The 20,262-nt window shown below is 35.0% G+C and overlaps 1 protein-coding gene across 1 annotated transcript in view; it reads right to left on the reverse strand.

Annotated features, from left to right (window-relative positions):
- Positions 1 to 18,501: 18,501 nt before the first annotated feature.
- Positions 18,502 to 20,262, reverse strand: part of LOC306877973 (copine-4-like) — a gene marked incomplete at its 5' end in the record, with an annotated part of 43,571 nt that continues 41,810 nt past the window's right edge. The window contains one exon of the mRNA XM_079430040.1: positions 18,502 to 19,225. Within this exon, the coding sequence (XP_079286166.1) occupies positions 19,094 to 19,225 (132 nt within the window). The 3' untranslated portion in view covers positions 18,502 to 19,093. The remainder of the gene's footprint in view (positions 19,226 to 20,262) is intronic.

The raw sequence follows: 20,262 nt of genomic DNA on the forward strand, positions 1-20,262 counted from the left end.
TCTGTGTGGGAATCCTCCTGTGGCCTCCTTATCATTAGACTTTAGATATGTCAGCATGTGATGGATCTAGTGAACATACCCACATGTTGTGTGAGATTGAAGAGGAAAGCTCTGCTCCAGTTCTCATGCATACAGGACAAAACTCGAAGCTGTCATGACTCTGTGCAGTCGAGCAGCAGGAGCGATTTCCAGGCTCTGGCACTGCCGTATAATTGGTTGCTATTGCATCTTTTTTCCTCAGGTGTTATGTCGTTCTTATGGTTTCATGTGACTAGACAAAAGAGAGTGTCAGAGCCAATAATATCAACGTGCCTTTCTCTCTTCCCCTCTGCTGTGCTCTCTTTCTCTCTCTCCGTTTCTTCTTTCGCTATATAATGGGAAAGGTCTAGACCCTTTACTATCATATGCAGGTAAAACCGAGATGACAAGCTTAATGGCTGAATGAGGCATTAACTTATCAAATCATTTATTGGTTCTGGGCAGCAGCGGCACCTGTGAATAAAGGTTAACGGGTCTAGAGGGCATTTGAGTGTTTTCAGATTAGATTTGTCTCCTTAAATGATTCCAGGCATTGCATTTCACTGCTTTTATCAGTTATCATGCAAGGTTTCAAGGGTCTTTTGCTTGTTCATTATATTTGATATATCTCACAAATTTTTATTAACATCATACACAAGGTGGAAATGTTGCTTATTGCTTGTCTTCTGAATTTAAGACTAGATGTTTCATCCAGACAGACAGAAAAAAGCAGACGAGGGACAGGTAGAGATAAAGGTGAGAGACTGCTTGAAGAGAGATGATGAATAGAATTAATAACAGTTGTCTTGTGATCCGCTGTGCAGCAGTGGGGATCAAATTGTGACTGTTCACCTGAAAGTGAAAATTGTGTCGTCATCCTCATCCCTGTGTAGTTCTGAACCTGCGTGATTTTCTTTCTTCTGTCAAACACGAGATCTTAGGCAGGATGTTCACGCTGATCATTTCCTCATAATGAAGGTGAACGGCGACCAGGGGCTGTCAAGCTCTAAAATGACAATAAAAGTAGTCAACATGACTTATGCGCTATATTCCAGTCTAATGAGGCCATACGATAGCTTTGTGTGGGAAACAGACCAAAATTTTATTTATTTATTGAAAATCTTCCTCTTCTTTATTTGTGTTATATGCACGTTCAAATTTGCTGCATTGTGATTGGTGGAGACACACAAGAACCAGTGACATTTGGCATTGTTGACGTCAGACCTACAGTATGCGGCACATTTTAACATACAATATTTAAATTATTTATTTTATTAGAATGAAATAATATTAAATAATTTATTAATTCAATTTATTAATTTTATTAATTATTAACATGGTAAGGGGACCTAAGAGACCACAAATTGTTAAGAATTGTTTAATTAATAATTAAATAATAAATGCATGATGTAACCTGTTTTGCATGGCAGGTTAAAAAATTACAGACTTTCTCTCATTTTTTTATTAATGTAAACCACTGTACAATCAACACGGTAAAAAAATGAAAATAATACATGTTGTTTAATTAATAATATATATGATATGTCACACATACATAAATCACAATGTTTTCTCAAAACGCAAACCATAAACTCAACTGCTATGGTATCTCTTAAGGATTTTCTCTGTAAAATATCAAGGTGTGCCATTGGAACAGGGCTGATAGTAGGATTTCAGACTTGTTTAGGCACACAGTTTTACATTAAAGTTAAGAATTCAGAGAAATACTCTCAGATATCTTGGTTCAGCCACTGCTTTCAGCAAACAAGAAGAGAAATCACTTTTTAGTGGGGCTCAACTTCACCTAATCAGGGTCTAGCAACATCTCTGGATGACCTCAGATGTCATTTATGTGCCGTGAACTTACACAGTCGGCCTGAACCTGTGAGTAATGCTGTGATTGCTCTGCGCGCCTGTTAGCTAAGAGCTGCAGGGTTACAGCAAGGGCGCCAGAGTGATACCTGACATCTCAAACACTTTCTATTCCTTCCTCCAGAAATCTTCATCCAGGGCATCACGTTTCACTGACACTGATACACCATTTCCTAGCGGTGAGACACTATCTATCTGCACACTATCCAGTTCTGCACAGCTCAGCATTACGGATTATTTACAAGATTTAAGTGTTCTTATGTGTGGATTCTCTGCATGTGTTCATTACAAGAATATGAAGTACACATGAAACAAGGCATCTGGCTAATGGGAGAGATCAATCTGAACGCTTGAATCGGGGAAGAATCGTATATCATTTTGGTGAGCTTAGAAAAAAGTGTGACCTTGAGGAGCTTTGCTTTTCTAAGTCAATACTGGATTTTTTTTTTCTTTCCTGGAGAAAGTCTTAAATTGTTAAGAATGCACAAGACCTTGTTCATTATCCATGGTTATCTTTTTGCTTAGCTGTTGCATTTTTCTTTAATCCCTCAATATTTCACGTTAACCATCTCACTATGAGCCAGGCTTATAGGAATCAATTATAACACCTTTCTTTCCTTCTAATTCCTGCTAATCCTTGAAAGGCTCGGTGTCGTTCTTCCTGTTTTGAGAGGAAAAGTGCTTTTAAACGGTGAGATTGATCTAATTAACCTAGTGAAAAGTTCCAGACTGTGTCTCGAACTTTAAGTGTAGTCAGATTGGGTGACTTTCACCCTGGTTATGGGCGTTTGATGGGTTATGCCTGGGCAAACAAACGTTCAGTGCTATTGTCAGATGGGGAATTTACTCTCTGGAGCAATTTGAGATCTCATTTTGAGTGAGCAAACACAATTTTAGTTGTAGCTGTGGCCTACCTTTGCCCTCTCTTATTGAAAGCTAGAAGCGACACATATTGTTGCTGTGTCTGTGTAAGTCAGTTTCGATTGGCTTGTGACTACAAGACAAGTGGTTTGGAAAAACGGATGGAAGGATAGTTCAATTGAATGGGCGTTGTTCCAAGATTGCTGATATTTCATATAGCACCACCTGCTGTATTGCATCACTTCACTTGTTAGTGTCGCATTGTTACAGACAGGCTGTCAGTCTGCGCATTACAGCAACATTCAGAACTTGGGTAAAAATGGGAGTAAAAAAATGGGGAAAGAATGTAAGAGTAAATGTACTAACTGGCTGAATTTTTTCTGTACTGCAATTTACAGAATGTTAATTTCGGTAACACTTTAGTTTAGGGGCCAATTCTCACTATGCAGCACCACTAGTCAATTGGCTGTTTAGTAGTACTTATAAAGCATATATTAATGCCTTATTCTGCATGACCATATTGTAGATCACTTAATTTGAACCTAAACCTAAAACCTTACTAACTATTAATAAGCAGCAAATTAAAAGTTTATTTAGGCAAAAGTCATAGTTAATGGGATAGTTCACCAAACAATTCTGTCATTAATTACTCACCCTCATGTCGTTTCAAACCCGTAAGAACTTCATTCATCTTCAGAGCACAAATTAAGATATTTTGATGAAATCCGAGAGCTCTCTGACCCTCCATAGACAGCAACACAACTGCCAGGTTCAAGGCCCAGAAAGGTTGCAAGGACATCGATAAAATAGTCCATGTGACATCATGGTTCAAACGTAATTTTATTAAGCTACGAAAATACTTTTTGTGCACAAAGAAAACAAAACATGGACTATTTTATCGATGCTCTTACTACCTTTCTGAGCCTTTAACATGTCATTTCCATTGCTGTATATGGAGGGTGAATAAATGACAGAATTTTCATTTTTGGGTGAACTATAACTTTACATTTACATAAAAGGATTCAAAGCACTATACAAGTGTCATAAAAGTCATTCATATTACTGTTGCACTATAATCCAAGTCTTCTGAAGCCATATAATAACTTTGTGTGAGATATATATAGATAGTGAGGTGTTAACCAGTTCAACCAGATCACTGAATCATTTAGGCATGTTTTGTGAAATCAATCAATTGATGAATTGAACAGATTCAAGCTAGCTAGGGTAGATGACTGAGTAGATTTTGGTTTGTTTCTCATAAAAAGTTATAAAATGACTTCAGAAGAACTCATGTTCAACGCTCAAGTCATTAGGGTGTTTTGTATCATTTGCTTCAGTCCGCATTCGTTATAATTGTATGAATTGCCTTCAAAATTTCTGCTTTTGTGTTCCGCAGAAGAAAGAAAATTATGTAAACAACAAGGAAGCAAGTAAATGCTTGCAGAATTTGTATTTTTGGGTGAATTGTTCTAAAATTAGCCATAGATCAGAATGGCAAAAACATGAGGCAACAAAACGTTATCTCAAAAGAAATGATAACTATCTATTCCCTGAAAAAAAAAGCATTATCACAACAATTACCAGTTAAACTTGTTGACTTTTGTGGAGAATTGCACATAAAGAAACACAATAAAGAGGAATGTCTGCCAGAGTCAATACTTAAGAAGATAAATTGCAGACGTTTGCCTTGGTAATGATTCTCTAAAACAAACTGAGCGTCTTGCAGTGTTTCTCACTCACAATGCTGAGCCACGGTGCTCAATCACAATGAGTGGACCGGCCTGTGCAGTTAAAGCGCCGTGGGTTCTGTTGGGATATGCCCCTTGAGCATTTTATTTACAGCCTTATTTAGCAGAAAAACACCTGGCTTGACTCTGAGTGATGGTGGTATTAGTATACAAGATGTGCATTTATTGTCAACTGCTCTCAGAGTGAGGGGCTTTTTTCAAATACTAATTTGTATTCAGTGACTTTTTAAAGCACCTGGAAGTGGTTTTGTATAATGAAAGCATGGCATTTATATCTCCTTTCGCTTTGTATGTCAGTTATCACTTGAAATGTTAGAGGTGAAGAATCTAATTTAAATGGATTCTTACTAGTGCCCCTAATAACAGCAAGGATTTTAGATTATCCCAAATACTTGGACAAAGCAGTCACACCTTCTAGTTTCATTTAGGAAAAAAAAACACTAAACAAGACTTAACCCTAGACACAAATGAGGTGCACAGAGTGCCCGAATGGGAGTGCTCATTAACAGTCGAGATCGGCCTCTAGAGCTCATCAGTGACCCGCTGAAGCCCCGTGTAGACCCCACTTTCACTTATTCCACTGCTGTTTCCTTGAAAAAATCAGAAGTGATGAGAGGTAGCAGGGGTAATGACGTTCTCTTATCTCCATAAATTGGGCTTTGAGATGAATGTGGATCGTGGGACAAGGCTGACAGACCATTACTTATCTTTAATGGAGTTCTCCTTGTGCAAATGGGATGGACTTTCATAGACGTCTACACTCAGATAGGTGCAATAGCTGCCATGGGCCTCCAAACAACAACAGCAGCAACAAAGAGGTTTATTCAAGACGAATGCAAGACTCAATATTGTCATGACTTCTGGGTAAGCTTTTGTTAGCATGTGCAAAAGCAAGCATCTTTTTTTTATTTTTGCTGATTATTTAAACAAACCCTAAGTTTTAGACTTTGGAGCATGAAACATCATTTTATTTTAATTTAATTTATTTATTTTTAATTTTTATATATATATATATTTTTTTTTTTCATTTTTATTCCATTTCTATTTTATTGATTTTGTATTTTATGGTTTACTATTTTTAGTTTTTATTTAATTGTTTAATTTTAATTGTTTATGTAATTTTTTATTTTTTAATGTTATGTTATTTTATTTACATTTTTATTTTATTGGCTGTGTATTTTATGTTGTGCTAATTTAATTAAGTTTATTTACATTTTTGTTATTTTATTATAATTATTACTTTTTTATTTTGTATTTTACTGTATGTAATGCTATTTTTTGTTAAGCTCTTTTTTATATTTAATGATATTTTAATTAATTATTTTATTTTTATTATTGATTTCATTTTATTTTATTTTAGTTGACTGAACATTATCTCAAAACTTTTCCAGATACCTTGTTGTTTCTCTTACTGTTGTACCTGTTTGTGCTAAAGTCGTAGCAGTTTTCTCTCAATGCCTTCAGTTTTTTATTGAATATCTTCAACGCTTTTGAGAACTTGGAAACCAAGAATAAATGCCATTCACATATTATCTCCTCCATGCACCTGTCTTAAGGCTTTGTTTTCCAAACAACCAGACAGAGATTTAACAATAGTGTAGTGTGTTCCTGTAATCTGTATTTGCCACTTACACAGAAGGGGGCGAGTCTGGCCGAGTCTGTTTGAAGATCTCATGTACAATGAGAGAATTTATATGCAACAACACCTCCTTGCTATTTTATTGACTTAGATTAGTAATTCAAGTTTGCATTGTTGAAAGTAGATCTGTGATGTGCCTCTTCAAGACGCAAAGAAGCACATTAATATGTAAGGAATCATAAATATTAATTTAGTCGCACATAGGCAGTGTGAAGAATTAACAATAGGTCCGTTCCAAAGTGCAGTGCACTCTGGGATTACTTTTATTTCACAAAGTATACAAGCTGACTTAGAAGTTGCTAAAAAATTAAACTTCTTAAAAAGGAGCATAATGAAGCATATGGATTTTGTCATTACCTTCTCATCGAGTTTGTGCTTTAGGTAGAGGACTGCTGTGGATAATTTAGGACATCAAGGCATTAGCACAACCTGCTGAAGTAAGAGGCCTCCTGCCACTTCTTCGGGTTTATAGGAAGTCACATGACCCCTGGTCAAGGACCTGAGAGAGATCATGATCAATACCTTCAATATTTATCCCGACAGCAACTATTTACATAAGTACCCTAATGGGAGATTGCAAATCTGAAAATCAGCATTCTGTGTGCTGCTGACAGGGTTACTACCAGAAGCTCAAACTTTTAAAACTTCAGGACAGAAATGTAAAGAAACTAAATCTCAGAAACTTATTTTTATTAAAATTATTATTATTATTATTATTATTATTATTACAGGAGCAGTGATTCCTGAAAACACAAAATGCAATTAGTATGTAAAATAATATGAAATTATTATTTTTTTATTTAATTCATTTATTTATTGGTGTTGATGTTTTGCTTTTGTTCTATTATTTATATTATTTAATACTATTTATATTATTTAATATTATTTATTTAATATTATCAACAATTCTGTTTTATTATATTAGATTTTTTGTTTTGTTTTATTAATTTATATAATATTACTTTTACTAATTTCATTTTATTTTATGTAGGCCTGCAAGTATTTTTAAAAAGTTTTTAGAGGTGACTTTTTTCAGGTATTATTAATGTAATAGTGCACAGTCATCTGTTTTTTGTATTATTCTGTTTCACTTTTTACTATTTTAGTTTATCAATATTACACCAGACAACATTTTTTTATTTAATACATTATTTTATTATTTGATCTATTTTTATGTAATAATATGACATTGTGAGCCAAATCAAAGGTCATCATGGGCCAACGTTGGCCTGTGGGCCCTGGTTTGGGCATCTCTAATGTAGGTAACTTATTTTAATTATTATGTAATTATTATGGTAACACTTTAGAATAGGGAATACTTATTCACTACTAACTTTTCCCTCAATGAATTCCAAATTTTCTGCTTATTAATAGTTAGTAAGGTAGTTGTTAAGTTTAGGTATTGGGTAGGATTAGGGATGTAGAATAAGGCATTAATATGTGCTTAATTATTACTAATAAATGGCTAATATTCTAGTAATATGCATGCTAAGCAACTAGTTAAGAGACCCTTAAATAAAGTGTTACCATTATTATATTAGTCATAATGCATTTTTACCTTTATTTTATTTACAAGTTTATGTAAAAGAATATAAAATGTTTTTTTCAGTGGTGTCCTATTGATTTTTTCAGTTCTTATGGAATGATAATGGACAGTCAGCTGTTTATTATCGCAAAATACGCCTGGACAGAGTGATCAGGAATTGTATTGAAGCCATTTATTTTTGTGATAATTATAGGCAGACTGGATATTATCATGCTAATTACATGTCTACTTAACAAATTAATAAATGAATGGACATGGAATATTGATTTAAAGAAATTGATTAAAAGATGACATGGAGTGATGCAGGGACCAAGAAAGCAGCGCATCTTTATAGAAAATCAATTGACTGGGACAACAGTCAATTTTACAGGTCATTCTACAAAAATATATAAAACAAAAAGACCAGCCTACATCAGTCTTTGTAAAGTTTTAATGTAAGAAGAATAATCAAAACACACTTCTTGATTTCAGAAGATGCAAAACACAATCACCCTTGAGAAACGTGGATCTATTTCACATCTAAATGAAGACGTAGATCAGAGTACGTGGCTGTAGAAAGAGATCTGGTTTTGATGTCACATCCGGATGAAGAACGTTTCTCTCTGAGTACTGTTTCTCCTCATATCTGCTCTTTGCAGGCTTGATCTATCGTGCTATCAGCACAATGCCTGATTGAAATTTAGTTTACAAAATTCTTGTGACCAAGCGACCCGCCTCACCTTCAGAATATATTTGTTATTTACCACAGAAGAAAGAAAATCATGCAGGTGTGGAAAGACATGAGGGCAAGTAAATGATGACAGAATTTAGATTTTTGGGTGAACTATGACTTTATACAGAATGCCGTTTGCACAAACAAAAGCTTGCAAATGCTACCATAAGTTTTATGATGCTACGCTACTTTTCATTTACGCCTGACGCAGCATAGGGTTGTGACCCCAAGGTCAGCGCTAGACTCCACTGTCATGTTCAAGAATGGACTCATTTGCTTTTCATTGCATAATTTAATTCATGATATTATTGTTTTTTCATAATATTAATTTAGCTTTTCTTTATCATTAGATTTTTCTTCTAAAGCTTGTATCTGTATTTCTGCATAGGATAGTCTCATCATCAGACAGCACACCTGCAACGTCCAGAACTTGTGATCCACCGCTGGTCATCAGTCTGCCAGGAAACAAGTCATGCTTACAAGGTACCAGGTTGCTATAATGAGCACTTCTGAGGAAGAACTTCACATTTTCCATAATCTTTCTTAAAAATGTATAGATGAACAGGAATTCTGATAAAGTCTATAAATAATCAAAGAGTTGTTTTCTATCAATTTGATTGCAGACACATAATACTTTGCAAGAAGAAGTGTACTGATTCTGAATACTGTGTACTGCAGTGTACTTCATATCTTCTTATCTAAATAAGTATATTTAAAAAAAAAAAAAAAAATTCAGTACTTACATTAGTTAAGTTGATAAAAACACTTAATTGTACTATATTACAAACTGTACTTTTAAAAGTGTAATTAAGTTTGTTAATAAATGTAAAATATGTTTGTTTTGATGTGTTAACATACTGGAGCATGTGTAGTTCTTGAGTATAGTTTTAACTGTAGTGCGTTATTGATTATTACAAGTTAATATATTTTAAATTTACTAAATTGGAACTTCATGATTACAGTTGTGTGATTACAAAAATATTTAAATACATGACAGAAGTTTCAATAAAAATGGTCTTAAATTATATTTTGGTTTACCATAAATGCTTGTCAGTAAATTCAGCACTACCGTAATTCAAAGACAATACAAATAATTATGAAATTACATGTAAAAATGACACAAGCTTCCAATAGAAATTACATTCAATTATATTTTGGTTTACCATACATGCTTGTCAATACATTCAGCAGTACACTTCACTATATTTCAGTCAATAGAAATAATTAAATTACATATGAAGATGTACTTAAATCCTACTTAAGTTGTCAAAAAGCACAGCTAATTGCATTGAAATGTAAACAATAATGTTAACATTGCATGTTTAAACTTGAATGTATTCTTATATACTTTCCAAAGTAAGTATTCTTTTTTTAAAAGTGTTTTCTTATAGGGATTATTGAATGATTCATTTCCATGCCAATTTGGTGTTATTGTGTATAAACCCACCCCTAAATACAATGCAAAAACAAAATGAACTGAGGTGTCAGTCAGACTGTATGCGTAAGTGGTCCTTGGCTAAATTAAGCTGGAAAGTGGACTAGACTATATATGACACTCCTCATGTATAGGAAGACGGCATACTATATTTCATCCTATATTTGCTAGATGGGTAATCTACCCCTCCCCCGTCTCAGACAACAATCTTCACCGCTGTGGCTCATTTGAGCATGATACTCTCACTCAGAGAACGTGAGAAACAGAAAGAGAGAGAACACACAGAGAGAGAAAAATTCCTCCACTGATCCAAACATACTCAGTTGGTTGGATCTCATTTGCATTCATTATTCAAAAAGATGTTCATTTTAGAGGAATATGTAAATATAAGCTCTAGTAGAGCCAGAAACATGCTCGAGCTCTGTTTGCTCTATAAGTAGAGCACTTCTTTGGTTGCATTAATTAGTGCTTCTCAGCGGTGCTTCTCAACTGGAACGTCGTGACCAAGAAATGGGTCACAGGTCTGATTGGGTCACGGACAGCACAGAAAAATAATGCAACTTACCATATCACATCATGTTATCGTAGAAAAATTAATAGGCTTAAAAAGGAGGATAAAATGCTAATTGAACTGTCCCTTGACAAAAAAGTTATTGTAAGTTCCAACATGTACAGGATGCTTGATGCAGTATATCCTATATTCCCCAAAATCTTAAACATATGATATAAAATGTTGAATATTCCTATCGAATACTGTTCGATTCTCAGGGCATATTTGTTTACTTTTTCACAATAAAAAAAAAATGATGTCATCAAAATGTAAAACCTGGAACCTGATGCAAACCCTGTTGAGAAACCCTACACTCTTTCTGTCAATTAAAGATGCTTAGATTTATATCAAAGCTAGAAATGTAAACTACAGTTTACATTTTTATGATACACTGTACATCAGTGTGACAGTCAAAGGAAGGTAGGACACGGATCCACCGAGGATCAAAAAAAGTTAAATTTTTCAATGTTTCCACTTGCGATGTTGCCATGGGAACTGGTCAAAGACCGTGAAATCACCCATCCAGCACAAGCTTTGCCTACGGAGGGGTTCTGGGTAGAGGATCTGTCATCTACAAACCGCAACAGTGAGCTAGAATATCACATTGAGAAATGTGTAGAAAAATATCAACTTTCCATTATATTCATAATTATTGATTGCTCAACAAAACTGATGACAAAGGTGCACCAAATCCAAAGCAGTTCCAGTGATCCTCCTCTACAGTGAATGGGTGCCGTCAGAATGAGAGTTCAAACAGGTGATGAAAACATTAAAATAATCAAAAGTAATCCACACAACTGCAGTTCATCAAGTAACAGTGAAAACGTAGTCTTGTCTGAATCAAGAGAAAAATATGCACAGATCAAGCACAATTTAGAAGTAAAAACAAACCAAAACAGTTGGTTTAAACTTAAAGCAGCGTAATCTTGGGTTTGTTTCTTACAAACACACAGCTTTTTTCTTTACAAAACATTAACTGATGGCCTGGAGTCGTGTGGAGTACTTTTGGATTATTGTGATGGTTTTATCAGCTGTTTGGATTCTCATTCTGACGGCACCCATTCATTGCAGAGGATACAATAAGTGATGTACCGCTAAATTGCTCCAAATGCACAAAATTTTATTTTTTTTATTTTGCTTTTTTTTTGGGTGAGCTATACCTTTAAGAATTGTTGCAATGTTTTGAGTGCTTTTAGTTCAACATTTTCAACTGTTTTATTGTCTGATGACAAAAAACCCAAGTAGAATTGCTTGGAAGAAAAGTAATATTACATCTTTTCTCAAAAACCCACATGATTTGAGGTGTTAATTATGTCCGTAGCACAAACAACGTGGGGTCAAACTCTTTTCAAAATTAAGTATAAATATAAATAAAGTATAAATAGTAGCCGATTACAATCAAATCACCCAATTACAAAATCAAGAATAACAACAGGAGCTCAAATAGTTTGATTACAGGATAGTTAAAGAGGATGCATTCTTGTTAAAAAAAAAAGTCAGCAATCAATAATGTTTCACTCGCAGGTGTGACACCCACACGGGTGTAAACCAGAGTACACGAACCATCCCACTCACACGCCAGCTCAGCGCTCTACAGGTGCGACATTCTAATCTACTCAATAGATTAGAATGTCGTGAAAAAGTTCATTTTTTCTTGTAAGTTATTTCAAAAAGTGAAACTTTCATATATTTTAGATTAATTACATGGAAAGTAAAACATTTCAAAAGTTTTTTTGTTTTAATTTTGATGATTAGAGCTTACAGCTCATGAAAGTAAAAAATCAGTATCTCAAAATATTAGAATATTTATATTTGAGTTTCAATTAATGACCACCCCTACAGTATAAATCCTGGGTATCTCTTGTTCTTTGAAACCACAATAATGGGGAAGACTGCTGACTTGGCAATGATCCAGAAGATGAACATTGACACCCTCCACAAAGAGGGTAAGTCACAGAAGGTCATTACTGAAAGGTGTGGCTGTTTACAGAGTGCTGTATCAAAGCATATTAAATGCAAAGTTGACTGGAAGGAGGAAATTGGGTAGGGAAAGGTGTACAAGCAACAAGGATGACTGCAAGCTTGAGAAAACTGTCAAGCAAAGCTGATTCAAACACTTGGGAGAGTTTCACGAGGAGTGGACTGAAGCTGGAGTCAGTGCATCAAGAGTCACCACGCTCAGACGTCTTCAGGAAAAGGACTACCAAGCCACTTCTGAACCAGAGACAACGTCAGAAGCGTCTTACCTGGGCTGTGGAGAAAAAAGACCTGGACTGTTGCTCAGCGGTCCAAAGTTCTCTTTTCAGATTAAAGTAAATTTTGCATTTCATTTGGAAATCAAGGTCCCAGAGTCTGGAGGAAGAGTGGAGAGGCACATAATCCATGTTGCTTGAAGTCCAGTGTGAAGTTTCCACAGTCAGTGATGATTTGGGCTGTCATGTCATCTGCTGGTGTTGGTCCACTGTGTTTTCTGAAGTCCACAGTCAACGCAGCCATCTACCAGGAGATTTTAGAGCACTTCATGCTTCCTTCTGCTGACAAGCTTTATGGAGATGCTGATTTCATTTTCCAGCAGGACTTGGCACCTGCCCACACTGCCAAAGGTACCAAAAGCTGGTTCAATGACCATGGTGTTACTGTGCTTGATTGACCAGCAATCTCGCCTGACCTGAACCCCATAGAGAATCTGGGGTGTCACTTAGCCATCGGAAAAGACCACTGGAACCAGCTGAGCCCATTCAACCTGACTTGCTGCAGTTTGGAACTGAACTGCTGGTTTGTTTGGCCAGAGGAGAATTGGCCCCCCGACTGAGCCTGGTTTCTCCCAAGGTTTTTTTTTTTTCTCTATTCTGTCACCGATGGAGTTTTGGTTCCTTGAAGCTGTCGCCTCTGGCTTGCTTAGTTGGGGACGCTTCATTTCCAGCGATATCGCCGACCTTATTGCAAAGACACTATTCAAACTTATTGACACTTTATTTTCCTTTTTTTTTTTTATATTGTGCAGTGCTTTGACACAATTTGCATTGTAAAAAGCGCTATATAAGTAAAGGTGACTTGACTTGACTTGACTTGTCTAGAAGAAGATGAGAGACACCAGACCCAACAATGCAGATGACCTGAAGGCCGCTATCAAAGCAACTTGGGCTTCCATTACACCTGAGCAGTGCCACAAACTGATCACCTCCATGCCACGCCGCATTGATGCAGTAATTCATGCAAAAGGAGCCCCTACCAAGTATTGAGTACATGTACAGTAAATGAACATACTTTCCAGAAGGCCAACAATTTACTAAAATGTTTTTTTTTAATTGGTCTTATGAAGTATTATAATTTGTTGAGATAGTGAATAGGTGGGTTTTTGTTAAATGTGAGCCTAAATCATCACAATTAAAAGAACCAAAGGCTTAAACTACTTCAGTCTGTGTGCATTGAATTTATTTAATACACGAGTTTCACAATTTGAGTTGAATTACTGAAATAAATGAACTTTTCCACGACATTCTAATTTATTGAGATGCACCTGTAAATCGAGCAGACAGCAGTGCCAATCACCTTCGTCCAACTCTCACTCACCCTCCGTCCAAAAAGTAAATGCTGTGCTGAATGTCCTCCTGCTGAGCAGGTTTACAGGCAGTGGGTAAATGTCATGAGGAAATGTCAGCAGACAGTCAGAGGGTTGCAAAAAACCCTAAAATGTGTTTGAAATTCTCCTGAAAAGCAGCACCTGGTTAACCTGCCAGGTACAGAATAATTACATTGCAGGTTTCCTAAGAAAAGTGGTAATTTATACAAAACAGTAATCTCTCCCGAGGACCGGCTCGTTACGACAACACAATTAGTTTAATTCCACAGGACTCACAGTATGCTAATGGATGCCTCGGTTTTCCTCTTACACTGCTCTCCTTAAACCATTTTCCTTCTCAATAACATGGATTAGGTGTAGAAAGTCTGTATGCTTTCAGAGTTTCCAGAGGGCCTATTATCAGACTTTATATGAAATTACACTGTAGGTGAGAACATAGTAATAATAGAAATATTTATTTTTTAACAGAATTTATTTTAACTTATTTTTAAAGATTAATTAGTAGTGATAAAACTTTATTAAAATCCATAAAATTATTAAACAAAAAAGCAAATGCATACATACATACAGATTTGTGTTTTATATTATTTTAATAGAAAGAGATTGGTGAGTGATACTAGAAGACAACAGCTATGTGGGAAACCCACTAAGAAAATTGAGTAGAAACATTCAATCAAACATGAAAATTGTAATATATATTTTACTTAAACTATAGGTTTATAAACTTTGTGCTTTCATAAATTTTTTATCTGTAGGTCCAAATGCACCATATGAGAACATAACATAGAAATAGCAATATTAACAGAAATATTTATACATATATAGTTTACATATTTTTACTTATTTAAATATTGAAATAAAATTAATAAAATATGTATATATTTGTATTTGAAAATAAATAAATCCACTGACAAAAATAAACAATTGCTTTAAAGCATTAGGTGCCTAAAGTCTGTGTGCTTTCAGGTCTTTTATCAGACTAGATAAATGTGCACTGTAAGGGCTGAGAACATATTTTAGAACATAATATTAATATAAACTATATTTTAAAAAATATTTATTGACAAATGAATAAATACTTTTTTATATGTATTTATTTACCAGACAGAATGATGTAATCCATACAGCCAACTAATCAAATTTTGAAGGGTTTCTTTATTCTTTCTTTGCACTTTAAGCAAGGTTTTCCATCTCTCCGAGTCTCATGATTCATACGGACGCAACAGACAGCCGACTGTGGGTGATGTAACTGGCAGTAATGATGTTCGGTTCTTGAGCGAATCGTTCTTTTGAACCGGTTCTCAGGAAGTAACCAGTCTAGCCGATTCACAAATCGAACTGAATCGAACTTTAGTTCCGAACGCACAGCCGAAGTAGTACGTCCGACTCAAAAAGAACCGAATGAGTCAGTTCGACCAACTGTCGAAGTTTGCCGAGGATTACCGAGTGAGGATTCTGATGAGCGAGTTGACGATACTACATCAATGTCTGTAATGTGTGCTGTAGGTGTGAAACCTTTAGGAATCTTATCCAAGTTGTAGGCTAGTCAAATTCAATATAGGTGGTATCTGACATAAAGGATCCGCGAATGAAACTGTGACCACAAACACCATTAACTTAAGTGAATGAAAGGCAATAATCAGCAATATGCGTTCACACAACAGCCTAACTTTTTATTTGAATGTTTCCATATGTGTTGACACAATTGACTTTATTTGAATGTTTTATTGATACAACATGACACTGAGTTGTTAGAAAAGAGAAGCGTAGTGACATCATTGTTTGACGTCAGGAACCGATGAATCGGCTTTTTGAACTGATTCAATGAGCCGAACTGTCCGAAAAGAACCGGTTCGCGGAAATGAATCGGACTTTGCATCACTGGCAGCCATTGCTGTTTAATGAATGTTCCAATGGACTGTGTTCCATTAACATGTGCAGCACAAAGCCCTTATTTTACTCAAGTGTTCAATATGTATTTTAATCTTAATGAAAGTGAAACAGTCTCCAAGAGCACAAAAAGGAGCTTTAAAGAATCGCAGGACCTTTTTAAGCTCCATGCAGCAGCAGCACTCCTGATCCTTTGTTCAGTGAAGCTAATCAGCTCCAATCACGCGTCTCTTCCTGCAGACTAGACCCTCATTAGACTAATACCTGTCTTTAGACTATTTATAAACCATTGCCAAAACAAAAGAAATTCTTAGAAGTTTTAATCATAATTACAAGGCAGATGCAAAAAGGGTCATGGTTTAAGACGATCGCGGTATGAACTGTTGATTGGTGAATTTGAGACAAGTATGCACAGAGAATTAATTGCTTGAAAACTATCAGCTACATGTCAAATTAGCATTTGATTTCCTGTCCTGAATTATAATTAGTTGTACGCATCTGTTTTGTGTTTAATTTAAAATGAGTGGATAAAAAACACCCAAACACCATTTTCTCGTAGAACAGATGTTAGTCACACAATCTGGCCTTTTTTTCTTTCTTGATGACTAGATTTATATTCTTATTGCAGATGTACTGAGAAGAAAATGATGCTATTGAATCGGGACATTACTTTCGTTTTATATTCATACTTTTTTATTTCACGTTACACTTCAAATCGTAGCCTGGGCCGCAGATCTCCATGACAACAACACAATCTGAGCCAATCAGTGACAAAAGCTCTTGAGAATGCATCGGCGTAATGATGTAGGATCCTGCGGTTGTCCTCGAGTGGCAGATCAATGATGGACCCAATAAAATAGCAATGACCCGTGCAGGCTTTTAGGGAGTCACGACATGCTCCGGTTGATTGAGAACAAATGAGATAATGAAGTACCACTGAAGCCTTCAGAGACTAATACGTGGATGCGGTTTTGGCACATTTTCCTCATGTTACACTGAATAAATAAATGACACATCAGTCATGAGGTAGTTTTGGAGATTTAGAGCCATTTGGAGGGCAATGCTTTCACCACCAGGTTATATGGATACTCTTATTTATGCTAATTGTGTGCCGATGCAGTTGTATCCCATACAGCAAAAAACAAATAAAAAAGTTAAATTAAATGGATTTCAAAATATACAAAAAATGACCAAAAACATTTATTAAAAATATTTAAAAATGTATTTACTATAAATATATCGTTTACCATTATTTTCGAAAAATGTCAAAAAAAAAAAAAATGTCATCAGTAGCTTTCTTGACAAGATTAACACTGCCAAAAACTATAACATAGCTAGTCCGTGTGAAATGTGCTAAAATGACTCTGTTGAGATTGAGTTAGTGTCGATGTGCATTCAAAGGCTTAGCTGGTCTTCAGGGGAACGCTGAAGTGTGTGAAGTCCCTAAGCAGACGTGTAGGAGCGCCGTGGCTCATCAGAGATTCATGGCAGGTCTGTCAGCCTGCATTATGACAGTTTGAGGACCCGCACACATTGCATTGATGCTCTTTTTGTTTTATGGTTATGAAAAATTGTCCCCTGACATTGCCTATAATGAGCAAAAATAAATTTCTCAGCTTTGTGAGCCTGAAACTGAAGAACTGCCAACTGCAAAGACAAAATGAAATCTCATTAGAAAGTGCATCACTTGTAAAATATAGGCCAACTCATAAAGTGCTTTTCAACAGTGTGTAGTAAGTGTTGTTTTTCCAGTATCTTATACTCTTGTGCACTAGTCTCAGTTTCTATGGTTGAAACTATAAAGGATATAAAATCATTCATGTGAATATTGTGAAAATGTAATCATAATAATAATAAATTACTCAGTATGGTCATTTAAAAATCTAAATTATTTTTTTTTTTTAATTCTTTGACGCAAAACATGAAAGTTTTTATATGCTATATGTTTTATAGATTATATTATGGAAGCCCGTTTCGTCTCGCCATTCTGACTTTTTTCCTCAGGATTTTGTAATACAAACGCAAAATTTTGACTTTTTTCTCAAAATTGTATGATATAATCTCTCATTTATAAAAACTCGCCTTTTTTCTCAAAACTACATGATAAAAACTCAGAGTTATAAAGTCAGGAAGAGGGCGATATAAATGCAAAATTTGCAAGAAATTTTGCGATTTTTTTTTTTTTTCTTTCTTGCATGCAAGTATGGATCTTGCAATTCTCACTTTTTGTCTCAGAATTGTGTGTTTTAAGATCCAATTCTAAGGGGAAAAGACTGATGTTCTAGGAATTGTGTAGTTATATCTCACAATCTGAGATTTAAACTCGCAATTATTTTTTTCTAGCAATTGCAAGTTTGTATAACGCAATACTGACTTTTATAACTCACAATTTAGAATTTATATCACAATTCTGAGAAAAATGTAAACTTGCAATTGTGAAACAGAATAGCGAGAAAACTCGTAATTACCTTTTTTAATTGTTTTATTCAGTTGCAGAAACGGGTTTCCATACTATAAAGACTCATTAATAGTCACAGAATATTTTTTAATCTCTGCATTTTTGGAGATTGGTGGCATAAAACATCTATTTACATTATGGACTAACAGTTTGCAAAATCGGTTGCTTTAAAAGCCACACAAAAAAATGCATTGTTCATAACACAAACTTTATTTTCAAACAATTTGTTACATCACTTAAAACTACCAAAAAATACTTCATTCTAAATTTTAATTTGTGGACTGGTTTCAGAAGAGCAGCTTCACGTAAATTCATATAACAGGCCCCAAAAGGAACCGGTAGAAAAATGAGGCTGGATTATTATTAACATGCAAAATACAATCATGCATCTGGCCCTGCATCTGCAAAAAAAGAACAAAAAATAGAGAAAATTAAAGCCTGAATGTCCACAGATAATCTAATTCAAATAGCTATTCATTCTCTAAGATCCAAAATGCTTTACGATGTAAGAACATTACGAAATTTAGCAAAATCTCAATAAACCTTTATAGAAAAGAAAACAACAATCCAACTATTCTTCAACTAATCCCAGTCATCATGCTTACATCAGTAGGAGTTTTTGCTTTCTTCATGGTTGTAAGTCATGTACACATGTACATAATAGGAACGGTAGCATTGCAACACACCTATGCAAGCCTCACAGGCTACGCATGCACACAAAACAAAGTAGAACAGATTAGTTTTCAAATTCAGAGAAACGTGCTAGCGTTAGCTCGGCGCTTCAGTGGCCAAACGTCCTGGAAGACTCATAGTCGCTGGGGCACTTTGGCTTGATCCCCTTGCTGTTGTAATAGTCCACCACCTGGTTTGGGACTTCGGCTAAGACACTTTTTGCCAAAGCAGCAGGAGAGGCCTGAGAAAAAGAAGAACAGAAACAAACATTTGCAGGGCCATTTATCCATTTTGCCATCTGGTCCAGTTTGCCATTTCCGCGCTAATGATGTGTGAAGATACTGTACTTGCTGAAACCCACATGCACGGTGATAAAAAACATCCGGAAACTTGAGCAAAAGTGGCTCATGTGACTCAAAGACGCCTCGAAGAGCTGAGAGAAAATCAGAGGAGAGCCACGTCAAACCCCTCCAACCCCAGCTGGCCAATTAGATGCAGGCGAGGAGATTCTCAGATACAGAGACACCGCTGAGATGGTGGTGTTTGTCAGGGACTATCTATACAGTACATGTCTGGAACGAAAACAAGTCTTGGCATATTTCCCGAGAGGATCCCAATAGACCGTCACTTTGGCTTATATGGACACTCTGTCACATTCAGTGACATGCCATGACAATGTATAGATTCATTCATTATGTTGTAATAAATAAATTATATATATACACACATATATACTATATATTCATATATATATGTGTGTGTGTGTGTGTGTGTGTGTGTGTGTATTTATTTATTTTTTATATTTTTTACATTAAAAAAACAAAAAATTCACAAAACATGCAAACAAATTACAAATAATTTCAGTCTAATTTTAGTTGTAATGTTTTTGTAATTTGTTTCATGTTTTGTGATTTATTTATTTTTATTTAAACATTCACTGTCTATAGTAATATTTTATATTATATTATATATATTAGTTGTGTCAAACGATTAATCGCATCCAAAATAAAAGTTTTTGTTTACATAATACTATATGTCTATAATATGTATATTTATTATGTATATATTAATACAGACACATGCATGTATATATTTAAGAAAAATGCTATGTTTATATGTTCAATATATTTATATATAATATAAAATATAAGAATATACATTTATTATGACGTATTTTCAAAATATTTACTGTATGTGTGTGTATTTATATATACATAATAAATATGCACAAAACACAAACATTATATAAACAAAAACTTTTATTTTGGATGCGATTAA

The sequence above is a fragment of the Barbus barbus genome, assembly GCF_936440315.1.
Source record: "Barbus barbus genome assembly, chromosome: 12".
Classification (NCBI taxonomy): domain Eukaryota; kingdom Metazoa; phylum Chordata; class Actinopteri; order Cypriniformes; family Cyprinidae; genus Barbus; species Barbus barbus.